The sequence below is a fragment of the Mus caroli genome, unplaced genomic scaffold (assembly GCF_978045245.1).
Source record: "Mus caroli unplaced genomic scaffold, Mus_caroli_1 scaffold_9, whole genome shotgun sequence".
Lineage (NCBI taxonomy): Eukaryota > Metazoa > Chordata > Mammalia > Rodentia > Muridae > Mus > Mus caroli.
Window position 1 is genome coordinate 76238300 of NW_028227264.1, and position 14167 is coordinate 76252466.

Genomic DNA, 14167 nt, shown 5'->3' on the forward strand with positions numbered 1-14167 from the left:
AGACCAGTTATCCATGACAACCTCCAGTCCTTTTCTTGGCAATGACCACAGTCGGTAAGGGCCGCAAGATCTCAGTCGGCCATGACCACAAGACCACGGTCACCAAGTGCCACAGGATCTCGCTTGGCAATGACCACAGGACCATAGTCACCAATGACCTCAGGACTACGGTTGGCAATGACCACAGGAACATGGTCACCAAGGGCCACACGACCTCGGTCGGCAATGACCACAGGACCATTGTCACTGACGGCCTCAGGGCCACAGTTGGCAATGACTACATAGTCATTGTTCCCCGATGACTACAGGACCACAGTTGGCAATGGCTACAGGATCACTGTCTACAATGACAACAGTCAACAATGACCACAAAACCACAGTCAACAATGACCACAGAACCACAATCAGTAGTGGAAACCTGAAGTCCTTTTCTGCTATGTAAAGAAGCAAGCATGGATTCTAGCATTGAGGTAGGACATCTGTAGTGGCCACTGTTCTTCTGAATGTTCCCTGGGTTCTCCTCTTTTTCTTTTCAGACTTGTCACCTCCAGGAGCCTAATGGGACAGAAGGACAAAATAGGCTGTATTGTTATCTTTCTTGCTATTCTTCTGCAAGGTGGCACTGTGTCCAAAGTTTATCTGTCATCCTGGAAGTACCTAGCTAAAGCTGCCTACATTCCCCAGATGGGAACTAAGGAAGGCACAAAATCAGATAGCAGGACATGAAATGCACAGAAATCTTCCCATCCTGGTCCTCACCTGGTCACTGTGACCCTATATGTGTATCATTTTTAGGTTGTTCTCATCCAAATCCAAGAGCCACCCTTCCTCAGAGGGTACAAGAGCATTTCAAAAAGAACTGAATAAAGGCCCTGGACAGGAGGGAAGTAGCCTCAACTCCTAGCCCGCCCTTGGCAGACACACAGCTGTGGCTGGTATTATTATCTGGAAAGCTCCAAGTTACAGGGCTGGAGCTGCAGCTTGGTAGTGCAGTGCCTGTTTGCTTGCTAATCCTGTGCCAGGGCCTAGGTTCTACTCTGAGTACCAAGAGAAGGAGGGAGGAGAGTGAGAGGAAGGGAGGGAGGGAGGGAGGGAGGGAGGGAGGGAGGGAAGGAAGGAAGGCAGGAAGGCAGACAGGCAGGTGGACAGGAAGAAAAGCTGGTTCAAGTTCCAAATATGGGACATGAATGTTTCTAGACCTCCCCTGCCCCCTGGGGTAAGGAGCAACTTTCTGAAGGTGTAAGCAATGACCAGGGACCATGAAAGACAGACAGTGTATGAAGTGACTGCTTGAAGGTCTGTGGCTTTGCATGTGGAGAAGTAACACCAACCCGAATCGCTGGCATGGCAAGGCTCCACCTTGCTCCACCTGCTCCTATAAGCAGACCCAAGTGGGGAAACCACATGGGGGCATTTGCCCAAGAAGGTGGGGTCAGACACCAACCTCTGGAACAGACTGATAACCTGGGAAATGACCCATATGTCCATCAAGGGCATGTCACACCCGCAGGTGACAGAGGTAACCCCCTTCCCAGCTCCTTACCCATAGCACTAGACACTGACAACAGACTGAGCCAGACAGCACCTCCAAACCCATGCACCCTGTCTTGATCTTTCTTGGAACGTGAGCTCTGAGGGGGAATTGTAGGTAGCCTCCCACTAGCTCACACCTGGCCAAACCTGAGAGAGTGGAGACACCAAGGGCTCCTACTCTTGTCCACCATGGTGAGGCCTAGGTCCAGCTGTCCATTACTCACACCAACTCTGAACATGAGAGCCCCTGAGGACCAGGCGTCATGTGTCAAACCGTCCCAGGACCCACTGTATTCGGGGCAAGTGGAGTGAACCATAGCAACCTCTCCTCTGCTTGAGTCTCCCCTCCCTAAGGGCTGGCTGCTACTGTGACTTCAGGTCCCTTAGGTGGTAGATTTGCTTCAGTATGTACAGAATGTAAGGGAGGGGGTAAGATGGCCTCCACTGGTCCCAGTGGCAGCACATGGCTACTTCTGATGGCTAATGTTACCCAGTGACACTTGGGTGTCCGCTCCCTTTCTGGGCAGTATTGTTGCCATGGTTACAAGGGCAGAGCCAGTTTAAGCTTGAAGCATCCTGCCCCTGGCTGTGGCGGCCATGCAGACAGGTTTCGGGAACATGAACCAGTCTGTTTTGCCTCACACACTGGCGGCTGACCTTTCTTCCATCTGTAGTCAACCAAGCTCTGGTCTTTTGTTTTGACAACACCCCAAGGCCCAGCTCCCAAGTGACAGTGTCCAGGCCAGCCATCAGAGATGCAGATTCCAGCCCAAGCTGCCAGAAGCCAGCCACCACTAAGCAAGCATATCGCTTCTTCTGAACTTCAACACCCTTTTCTGAAGCAGACCAACCAACCACTGTAAGAACCAACTAAAATGCCCTTGAAAGCAAGCTGGTCCTGTCATGTGGAGGCTGAGGTCCCCTCCCAGTGGTCCATTTCCTGAGTAAAGATAGTGTCCTAAGGGCTGCTGCTAGCCCAATGCTAGACTCCCACAGAGTCATGGGATTTTTTTCAGCCCTGCCAGAGCTCCCTGGATGCAACCGACCCTCAGATCTCCCACCCACCCCTGCCCATAGCTTTGCCCTTGGTGCCACCCAGAGACCCTTTCCAAAGCAAATCCTTTCCTCTGATTCCAGCACTCAGGGACCCATGTCAGAGTCCCATCAGCCTGTGGTGTGCAAGGCCAAGGGGTCCATTGTAAGTTCAGAGAGCTACAAAATTCCTCAGAATCCCAGGAAAGCAGCCGCCACCTCTGGATTCTGGAAAAGTCAAGAAATAGATGCTGCTACAGAAGAGAGCCCTAAGCAGGCAACTGTCTCTAGAGGCCTGGGGGGAGGGGGGAGGTGCAGATTAACACTCCCTCCTAAGACCACAGACACAGTGGGCCAGGAGTGAGGGATGGATGCAATGACAGGTGCACGTGTGCAGAAATGTGCATGCCTCTAAATCTGCATGTGAGCCTGTGTACACTCACATGAGTGTAGCAATATCTCTGTGTCTGTCTGGCTTACATGTAGTGGAAATGCATATGCATGTATTTATATATGTATATATATGTGTGTGTGTGTGTGTGTGTATATACGGGGTGTGTGTGTGTGTGTGTGTGTGTGTGTACGTGCAGATTGTGGAAGCTCCTGGACACCACACTGGCTACACTGAAGGTTTCCTAGAAGGGACAAGCCAGTCTGCAGGGAAGGGAGACAGGCTGACGGGTGATGTGAACACTCTTTGGGTCTTCCAGCCACATTAACTGAAAACTGACCCGAGTGTGAGAGGGCTCCATGGCAGAAAAGCATTCTACAGAGAGAAGGAGATTGCATCCATTGTCCAGCCCAGAACCCAGAGAACAAGGCAGGATAGAAAGTAGGAAGGGATAACCCAGGCTGGTAGGTGGATACCAGACCATCCGTGGGGACACTAAGTCTCCAAATAGGGTATCTGGAAACAGCAGTTGGAAAAGTTGGTGAGGCAGACAGGCGGGCAGCCGTGACCTCAAAGCAGGGATACAAAGCTGTCAGGAGACAATAAGCATCCATAGATGGTGGATCCCAAGGGCCATGGCCCTTGAGAAATCAAATCCTGAAGATTCAGAAAAATTATCTCTGGCATGACAGTGTGGCCTAAGGATCATGGCTTTGTGGGAGCCACCCGAACTGTGGTTATCTGGGTGCTGCTAGCTCAGCCTGGAGGCCTCACTGAACTGTTCTCGCACAGAGTGCTGTCAAATGATAACTGCTTCCAAGGACTATGAGGGTGGGATTCTGACATGTGATGTTTACCAATTTCCTTGGCGTCTGACCTTCTACGTGGTCAGATTCAAGGCACCGTGGTACAGCTGGCTCCCAGAACTCCTGAAAACTTAATGACGGCCATTATGATCTAACTATGACAATCAGTTGTCTAGCTAGTTGAAGATGCCCTCCCAGCTGTGAGGACCTGAAGACAGATGTTGACACAGTTGTGAGGGATGGGTGTCGGCTAGAATTGAAGACGACAGAATCCCAGTAAGCAGCTTTCCTGCACAAAAAGTTTTATTGAGGGCTCACAGAGAGGCTGGGAGAGGACAGAATCAGGTTCAGGGCTGAGCTTCCAAGAAAGGCAACATAGAAGCCATCCTAGGAGCCTAGTCCTAGTCCTGAGAGCTGCCACAGGCTCAGAACATTCCATCTCAGTCTGTGACTTACCACCCCTCAACCTCTAACCCCACCCAAGGATTTCAATTTAGAACCATGTCTTAGGCAATCACATGTAACTAGTGGGAGGGAAAGTGCCCAAAGGAGCCAGTGGGTGGGACCTGGGATGATAGGTTTATACTGATGGGGGTGAGGATGGGGCAGGACACTGAGCCATGTGGCAAAAATAAAACCAAAAAAAAAAAAAAAAAAAAAACCTGCCCACTGTGCCTGAGGAACACTCAAGTTGGGGTGGGGTGGGGGTGGTGGAGATGCGCAGAGTAGGGGAGGACTGACCCAGAGTCCTGGAGATCTAGAGGGTCTGTGCAGAGTTGGGGGAGGAGAATATCTCATTCAAGGAGAGAAGGAAGGTGAAGCTGGTGGAAGCAGGTGGGATCCAGGGAGAAAGACAGTTTCAATGCAACTACCCACATCTGCAAGTCTCCACCAGAGGCTCCAGCCTCATCCACTTAGCCTGTGAGTTGGTCATGGGAAGGAAGGGAAGGGTGTATATATATATGAATGACTGACATGGAATGGGACGACAGGGAGATAAGACTCTGAGGCAGCAGGGTTGGAAGCTTGGATGAGCAGGAGAGTGCTGAGGTCTCTGGGGTCCTCCTTATAGGAGGACAGGGCATGCTCTCTCCAGGGTCCATACCAGGAGACTCTCCCATCTCCTCTTTCCAGCAAGGGCTGAGCAGGAGCTGTATAGATGTGCAACCAGGTAGGGCCAAGCCCTAGGTTAAGAGCAGCAAGCCTGGCAGTGGGTTGAACAGCCTGGGAAGGAGCCCTACCTACACCTGTGTATCTAAAAGACCCAGTAGGGTGTTCCTGGGACAAGAGCAGCTACAGACTTCACCACCAGGCCTCCATCCATGTTCTTTTTTGACCTGGTTTTGTCAATGGGACAGACATGCTGGACAGTGGCAAGCTCCAGAAATAGGGTCTCTCTACTGAGTAGGATGGGTAGAAAGGCCGCAGGGGCCAGCTACCTCCCAACTTGTGCCCCTGCCTGGAAGCAGCTACCGTCCCCACCACATGATAAGAGGAATGCAAGCCATACCCTCTGCACTGGCACCTCCCAGAGTATGTGTCAGGCTAGGTGTCCCTGTCCATGGGACAGACATAGCTACTTCAGCACCGCCACAGCATCAGAGTAGTACCTGGTCCTTAATCCAAGCCCTCAGCTCTGGCTTTTTTTGTTTGGTTTGGTTTGGTTTGGTTTGGTTTGGTTTGGTTTGGTTTTTTCAAGACCTGGTTTCTCTGTGTAGCCCTGGCTGTCCTGGAACTCACTCTGTAGACCAGGCTAGCCTTGAACTCAGAAATCCGCCTGCTTCTGCCTCTCAAGTGCTGGGATTAAAGGCATGCGCCACCACTGCCTGGCTCATCTCTGGCTTTTTAACCTCTTTTCTTTGGCACAGCACCCTCCAGGGTCCAAATCATTCAGCCCTCAGCACCTGCCTCCTCTAACACTTAACTGGGTACTGTGTATTGAGCAGGTCTGAGCCAATGGGGGCCAGGCAGCATCACAATATTGACTGGTGTCCCTAAGGAGGCTGCTTTGAGGTTCCAATTCTCATGGGAATGGGAATGGTCCTACTAGCTCTGCCAGGGTCTGACCCTGAAGACAGTGTAGCTTGGCCCAGGGCTGTGGAAGAATAGTGGACAGCTTGGGAGCTCATCCAGGGCTCTGTTCACCCTGCAGATGCCAGGCATGGTGGCCCCATGGTCACCATGTAGGTGTGGGCATTCAGCAGTGGGGAAAGTCTGGAATTCATGAGTGTTTTTCTCTTCCATATACTTTTGCAGCTGACAGCCATGTAGCCTCAGGCAAGTGTGTCACATGGTGACAGAACTGTGGGCCACACTGACGGTAAGGACCAAGTCAGGCCAGGCCCCCAACATAGTCTCACCTTGCCCCTGCAGATCACAAGAGAATTCCCAGCACACACAGAAGCCGCATTCAATTTCTGCTCAGAGAGGCATCTAGACCCTATACTCAGCACGCACTCACACACACACACACACACACACACACATTCTATGCTCATTTACTTCTCCCAGATACTCAATGACGACATAGCTTAGGGTATAAACACTTATACAAAAGGACAGTAAATAACAAAACTGGAAGTCAAGTCGAGTTAGGTGGCTAGAACATCTACCCCTGAAGATGAAGTAATTACAGGTAAGAAAGTTGATCAGTGAGCTCTGGGATTTCAGCGAGGTGAAGAGAAGGTTCTTGTTGCTAGAGAAAAGCAGTGTTCCTGTTGACTGGCATGGCAACCTCAAACTTCAGTCCCTCCTCCTTCTGAAAAAACAGCTGCTTTAGATATTGGCAGTAGAAAGCAAGGCACAAGAGCCACCGAGATTGACAGGTTTCCACTGCCCAGGAATGGATGGAAGTGGCAGAAGCTGGGGCGGCCCATAAGTGGTCTTAGCAGCTGACACGGCCATGGTGAGCCCATGCTGGACCTTTCTCGTGTTTCTCCATTTTCTCCCTCTTGATGGGCTGACATTTTGGCACAAGGGCAACTAAAGAACTCCCAGGACAAAGGTCAGCACAGGCCAGTGCAGGCTGGACTTTGCACTGACCTCTCTGCAAAGGTCTAGATTGCCGGTACTTTGCTCTGGGAAAGGGCAAACATCTCTGCATTCAGATGTACTGGGAGAGCAGGGGTAAACAGAAATGAGCCATTCCCCGGTGGCAAAACTGCTGGCGCCATCCTCCCTGCCAGGGCCCCATCCTTGCGTGCACAAGTATTCACTTCCCACAGCATGGTGTGGGAAAGGGAGGTTGGCAGATCAGACGGCTCACAGACCTATACCACAAACAGCTTGGGTTTAAGTGGCAGCTGAAGCCAGCCTTGGCAAGGCGTTCCGTTTCTCTCGATCTCCATTTACCTACCCATTAAGATGGGCAACCCCCTCCCCCCGCTACAGTGTTAGGCAGTGGCTGCAGGGACCAAAATGCCAACTATGAAAGTGCTTTTTTGGGTTGAACAGCTGCAATGCACCTCCCTGGGGACACAAGAGCACCATCACCTCCACCTGCTGCAGAAAGACAGGGCAGCCAGGCTCAGTGGCCCACCGGAGGCAGGTGCTAGGGCACAGGGCTAAGAGGCTCCTTGGAGACTGGAGCACTAGGCAGGGACTTCAGGTACTCCAGGTGTCGTCTGGCATCCTCCTGGTTGTGGCGTACGTAGTACACTACGTAGGCAATCACCATGGTAAACCAGCCGAACATGGTGACCAGCATGGCGACATCGGTGGTCTTCCGGTGGGTACTGCAGAAACTGGCACCTGAGTCCAGGACCTGGATCAGTGGCTTGCCCACAAACTGCTCCTGCGCCGAGGTGTGGCAGGCAATTTCATCCACGGAGTCTGGGTCCAGCTTCAATTCCCACAGGGCCTCCTGCAGGGCACACTCACAGTGCAGTGGATTGTGGGACAGGCGGATCTTGGCACTCAACTTGCCCAGGGCGTCCTTTGGAATTCTTCGGATGCGATTATGGGATAAGTCCAGCAGCCGCAGCCCCCCAGCCAGACCTGAGAAGGCCGCTGGCCCAATGGCCTCAATGGCATTATGGGACAGGTCCAGCTCCCTCAGCTGAGGCAGGTGTTGGAAGGCTCCATTGGGGACTCGGGAGATTCTGTTGGCGTCTAGTTTCAGAAGCACCGTGTCGGCTGGGATGTCCCTAGGGATCTCCTGCAGCCCTCTTGAGCTGCAATGGACAGCCACAGCCCCAGCATGGTCAGGGCACTGGCAGGCCTGTGGGCAGGAGGCACCTAACCGTAAGCAGAAGAGGATGAAGAAGCAAGACCCCTGGGAGGGGGCCAGTGGGGATGAGGGGTTCTGCCTGCCCCTGGGGCCCATATTGCCTCCACCTGACCCAGGTAGCTCTTCTCCACTGGGATGTACAAGCAACTGTCCTTCCTCACGTTGCAGGCAGTCATCCAACACAAACTCTTGTGTCTTCACCTCTGGAGAGCCTAGTGGTCTCAGTTCTACAAGAAAAAAAAAGGAAAGGGAGCTGAGGGTGACCACCACTGCATATTTCAATTCAATTTGGGAGGACGGGATCAGGGAGGAAAGGAGTCGTAGGCACACCAGGTTTGAGGCAGGGCTCCCGGTTATCAAACATACCTGCTTTGTAACTTACTCTAGAAGATTCCCAAGGCCACCCAGAGAAGCACCTCCCAGCTAAGCAAGACATCTAGGGCTGACCGATGGCTGGAGACTGGCCCTAGCTAGGCAGTTACAGAACCCTGTCCTAGCCTCTGGTCACCCACCCATAGCTGGGGACACAAGTCTGGGCGGAGGCCCAGGGATCCATCTCTCTCTCCCATCCCCCAGTTCCAGGCTCGTGCTGGCGGAGGTCTTCCCTCCCGATCTGTGCGAGCCAGGTCGGGCGGGGCAAGTGGCCGCGTTCACCAGTTTGTCCCCAAGCACTCGGCTACCTGTGACACCTTAAAGATCGCGGTTATCAATAGAGCTCGCCGCGCACCCTGAAGCAGCAGCTTCATGCCTGAGGCGCTGGAGACACCGGAGAGGAAAAGCAGCCCCCTGCGTGCGGCCGGGCTGGGCAGGGAGCGGCAGCAGAGAGCAGGGCGGCAGAGCAGGGACAGTGGAGCTCCGCGGGTGGGAGGCCACGCGGGCGGATGGGGGCTTTACCTGAGCGGCCGCCGCTGCTCAGCGCCTTCCGAGGTTCCCGGAGCCTGACTAGAGTCCTCCCGGCGCCGCGGCGATCCGCCCGGTGCCCACCGAGCAGCCAGTAAAGAAGGGAGGCGGGCAAGCCATGGCGGGAGGGGCGGGGGCCTTTGCCTATGGGGAGGGGCCGGCAAGAGGAGGGGCAGGGTGGGGCTGAGGCCAGAGGGGCGGGGTTTGTGTGTTGGGCGGGGCCTTGAGAGGGTTGGGAGGGGAGGAATAGGTGGAGAGGGGCCTTGCGATAGGGACAGCGCCGGTGAGAAGGGGTCCTAGTAAGGGACCTTGGTGTTCTGTGCGTTGGGGGACGGGGCGTAGCATGTTGTGGGTGGGAGGGGCCAGGTAAGGGCATGGTCTGTGTGCTGAGGGGCGGGGTCTCTAAAGGGCTGTCCGTGCGAGAGGCGGGGCTTATTGGAAGAGGGCCTGGGGAGGGGAGGGTCCTATTTGAGGAGGGCCAAGGCCTTAAGGGGAAGGGCCAGATAGGTGAGGGACTGGATAGGGGCTGGGGCCTGGGTAAGGAAGAGCTGAACAGAGTTCATAAAATCCTACGGGGCGACACCGAGGGGGGCGCCCAAGGAGGGGTGCGCAGGGTTATGGGCGAGGTTTGTGTGAGGGGCGGGGCCTGATATGTAAACTGCACTGACTGGGGCGGGATGTGGGCGGGGCCTGGAGGGGCGTGGGCGGGTTTAGGGCATTGGTAAGGGAAGGGTCCGTGGGCGTGCCACGTGGCCAAGCCCCGCCCTGAGCAGCCCCACCGCATGACTGACGCCCCTCACCCCAAGTCTCAGGTCTAAGGTCTAAGATCACCATAGAAAGGCAAATGGGGGCGTCGACGCGGGACCTGATCCTCAGCCGGGAACCTATCACCACCGGCCTCAGGAGGACCCCAGTCTCCCTTTGTCACCTGTCTTCCTCGCGCCTGGAGTCTGCGTTTCCCACGACTTCCATAAATGGCTTCCTATCATTTTCTCTTTCCGCCTCCTTATTTCGTGGTTCACCACGCTGAGTGGCTCCCTAGGTCCAGTGTGCCAGTTTCTGTACTGTAACCTGTTCGGCTCCGGCAGGGTTTTAATCTGGGACTCTAACAGAAGGGCCATGGGAGCGTTGTGCAGCAGCCTTGAGTGCATACCCTGAATGGCAGTGTCTGGAGCAGGGTTGGCTCCTTGTTACACCCACTGACAACACAGGCACATAGCCAACAGGTCCTGGTGGACCGGTGGCTCTATCACTCTGGGTGTGGAACGGTGGCTTGAGCTGTAATACGGGTCTGTGTCACTCCAGAGGCTTATGGTGTGCTCTTGTTTCCTGTCTTCTTCGTTTCTCTGCTTTTCGATGAATCGTTTGTTTTCTTTAATTTTGAGTTGCGAGAGTTCTCTGGAAACACCCTCCTTATCAGACGCATAATTTGTAAATATTGTTTCTCGGTCTGTGTGAACTGTCTTTCTATTCTCTTGACAGTTTTCCCCACAGTTTCTTTCTTTTTTTTTTTTTTTAATTTTGAGAGATTCTAACTCAGCGATCTTTTCTCTGGTGGAAAATGATTTTGAGGTATCTTACGTAAGATGTCTTTGTCTTAGGTAAAAAGCCACAGGGTCTTATGGATGTAGCGATCTGCATCTGAGTCTTGGTTTGGAGTTGATCTGGGTAAGTAGTGTGAGACATGTAAACAGCTCATTCGGTCTGTTGTTGAGAGGAAGATCTCTAGTTGCTGAGAATATATATATAATATATAATATATTACATATAATATATATATTTAGTTAGAAGTGGCTGTTGAATTATGTATATGTATATATAATTATTTAATGTAGCCATCTTCAGACAGACCAGAAGAGGGCATCGGATTCCATTACAGATGGTTGTGAGCCCCCATGTGGTTGCTTGGAATTGAACTCAGGACCTCTGGAAGAGCAGTCAGTACTCTTAACCCTTGAGCCATCTCTCAGCCCTAGATTTTTTTTTTTTTTTGGGTAAGTCTGTTACCATTGGATTATAGCAACTGATCTTCAAGTGTTAAGTTGGCCCGTGCTGGGGGATAAAAGCAACTTAGTTGTGATGTTATCTCTGTATGGTAGCTGAATTATTTAACGTGTTTACAAGTACTGAATTTTTCCCCTTAGCTTTATGTTTTGTATCACTCAAGAAAGTTTCTGTCTCCCCGCCCCCCTCCAAGCTACTGCAGTAGTCAGCATAAAAGCTTTCATAAGACACCCCTGTAAGGCTTTCAGTGTCCGTGAATGTGACTGTCGCTGTTCTCACGCAGGACCCCTCCCATGCCCTGTGCTTCCTCTCTGACAGTTTGGGAGAGACATATATTAATCAACTCAGAACAACAGTTTTGGTGTCAGCGGCTTTTCCACTGTTTTGCTTTTCCTCCTTTGGCTTCTTCTCTGGTCGTGGTTCTGTCTCTTCTTCTTCCCTGCACACATTTACCTTCCTCTGCCCTTCCTAGTTTCCTCAGCTAGAGGAGGAGCTCCTGGGCAGGGTTTGTTTCCTGTTCCATTGTCGGCACTTCCTGTTGTCCTGTTTCTGCTGCATCCTAGGACTTTGATATTTGTGGGGGTTCTTTTTCTTATCAAATTTAAAATACTCTATGACCTCTCACTCTAGTTTTTTTGTAAATATTTATTTATCTGTGTTTATGTGGTCAGGCAAATGGTACCCAAGACCGTGTAGGTCAGAGGACAACTTGCTGTAGTGAGAATTTTGGTTAAAAAAAAAAAACAACCCAGTTATGTGAATATATTTTGTTTTAACCTGGGATGTGGGATAAGAGGCTGCTTCACAGCAGGTGATTATGATTTGCCTCGTGCACTGGCAGGGATGTGATTTTTGCCAGCTGCAGATAGTTTAATTCTGGGAACTCTGGAGAGAGTGTAAATGAAAGAACCCAAAGCGGGGGGGGGGGGGGGGGAGGAGGGGCTATAGCAGCTGCCTCTACCCCTGCCTGCTCCCCCTGCCTGCTCCCCTTACTGCTCCTGGTTGCTGCTGTTGCAATCCTGTCTATAAAGACTGGACTTGCCCCAAAGAACCCAATGCCCCTAACCAGCAGGAAGTAGCCTATTTTGTTGGCTGAAAGAGATCTACACCTCTTCCCCCTCTGACCTTCTTTCTCTCCTACCTAGTGTTGGGGTAATTGGAAGGAATTAGGAAGGAATAAAGGTTGAAAGAGTGGTAGATGTAAGAACCCAATAAAATAGCTAAAAACAAATATGCCAACAATTTGCAGAAGCAGGGTCTCCCCTTCTACCATGTGGGTCCTAGGAATCAAACTCAGGTCCTCAGACTTGGCAGCAAGCACCCTTTTCCTGATGAGCCATCTCACCAGCCTCTCCAGTTCTCATTTGATCTGTGAGTTTAACAGTATGTCTCTCAATTCCCAGATGTTTGGAAAATTTTTCCAGCAATCTATTATTACTAATTCAAATACATTGTCAGAAGATATATTCTATATTTCAGGTCCTCTTAATTTTACTGAGACCCACTGACGGTCCAGAATACAAAGAAGGTTTGCATGCACTCAGAACATGTGTTCTGCTGCCCAGTGGTGTGTTCTGTGGTATGGAGGCTGCTGGCTACATCACAGAGAAGCTTCTGGAAATTACCAACTTGCCAGTTTGCTCTAGTAATTACTGAGATGTGGGGACTAAAATCTCTAGTTATAATCATAGATAAGGTGCATCAAGACGGCTCAGCTGGTAAAGACACTTGCTAAAGCCTGATGGCCTGAGACTGATTCCCAGAATCCCCAAATAGGTGGCAGGAGAGACTGGCTTTACAAAGAAGCCCTCTGACCTCCTCCTGTGCACTGTGGTGTGAGTCACCACACACACACACACACACCAGTAAATAAAATGGTTTCCGGGCGGTTTGTTTGTTTCAAGACAGGGTTTCTCTGTGTACTCCTATCTGTGCTGAAGCTCACTCAGTAGACCAGGCTGGCCTCAAACTCAGAGATCCGCCTGCCTCTGCCTCCTGAGTGCTGTGATGAAAGTCATGCACTACCACTACCCGGCTAAAATAAAATGTTAAAAAATAAATTAAAAAAAAATTGTAGATTATGTGTGTGCGCATGTGCCTTGTCTATGTGGGTGTATGTATGCTTACGTGAATGTGTATGTGAACCCTCATGTGTGTATTATAGACTGGAAGCTGACATTGATGTCTTCTTCAGTCTCTATCTTGTGTTGAGACAGTATCTCTCAACCCAACTTGGCTAGTCCAACTGGCCAGCAAGCCCAGGAATTTCCCTGTCTCCACCTCCCCAGCACTGAGATTACAGGCACAAGCTGCCACACCTGAATTTTTTTTTAAACACGGGTGCTGTAGATCTGAACTCAGTTTTCCATGCTTGTTGCAGTGAACACATTACCCACCGAACTCCCCCACCCCATCAAGAGATTATTTTGTTCATTTTGAACCCTTCTGTTCTGACGGCATGTGCTCTCTAGACATCTACCTTCTGCAGTGTTAATACAGCCATGGCCAGCTTCCATTTGGTCGAGTTAGAGCAGCATGTCCCAATCTGTCCTTTCTTGTCATATAGCGGGGCTTTCCGTGTCAAGCCACTTCCTCAGGGTCCCACAGTGCTGATGGACCTCTCAAAACCAATCAACTCCACAGGGAAAAACAGAGACTCTAAGAAAGCTCCCTCCATGGAGCCAAGTGTGCTGGTTGCTCTTCTCCCTGGTGAGCAATATCTTACAAGTGACTTGCAGGAGGAGTTTTTCTGGTTCATAGTTTGAGACTGCCACTGGGTAGGGAAGGCAGGGTAGCAGGTGCCTGCCCATAGTCCGGAAGGCAGGATTTGTTCAAGACTTGCTCACTCCCATCTTGGAGGACCAGGAAGCAAAGGGACTGACTGGTAGCATTCAAATGACTTTTTCTTTTTTCCTCTTTTATGCTACCCAAGTCCACAGCCCACAGGATGGTGTCGCCCATACCCAGGGTGGGTATTCCTGCCTCAGTTAATCTCTTTGAGAAACACCCTCACAGACATGCCCAGGGGTGTTCTTCAGTCTTCTAGATGATTCTAAGTCCAGTCAAGTTTACAGTGACTAGTCATCACAGAGGGTTTATGTGATCAGACAGTAGCTACCCAGAGAGAAGAGTACAGCCTTGCTCTGGTGATGTCCTGTAGGCATAATGTTATTATGCACTATGTAAAGATTATCCTTGTATTATTCAAATGCTTATTTCTGTGCCACTGTATCTGGTTGCAGTCCTTATTCTAAGAATCTCTTGGGGGCTGGT

General features: G+C 51.3%; 1 protein-coding gene across 1 annotated transcript; it reads right to left on the reverse strand.

Moving 5' to 3' along the window:
* Positions 1-6293: 6293 nt before the first annotated feature.
* Lrrc3 (leucine rich repeat containing 3) lies at positions 6294-8184 on the reverse strand. The gene has a single exon (XM_021174044.3). The coding sequence runs from the start codon at positions 8084-8086 to the stop codon at positions 7313-7315; it is 774 nt and encodes a 257-aa protein (XP_021029703.1). The 5' UTR covers positions 8087-8184; the 3' UTR covers positions 6294-7312.
* Between the last annotated feature and the right edge of the window lie 5983 nt (positions 8185-14167).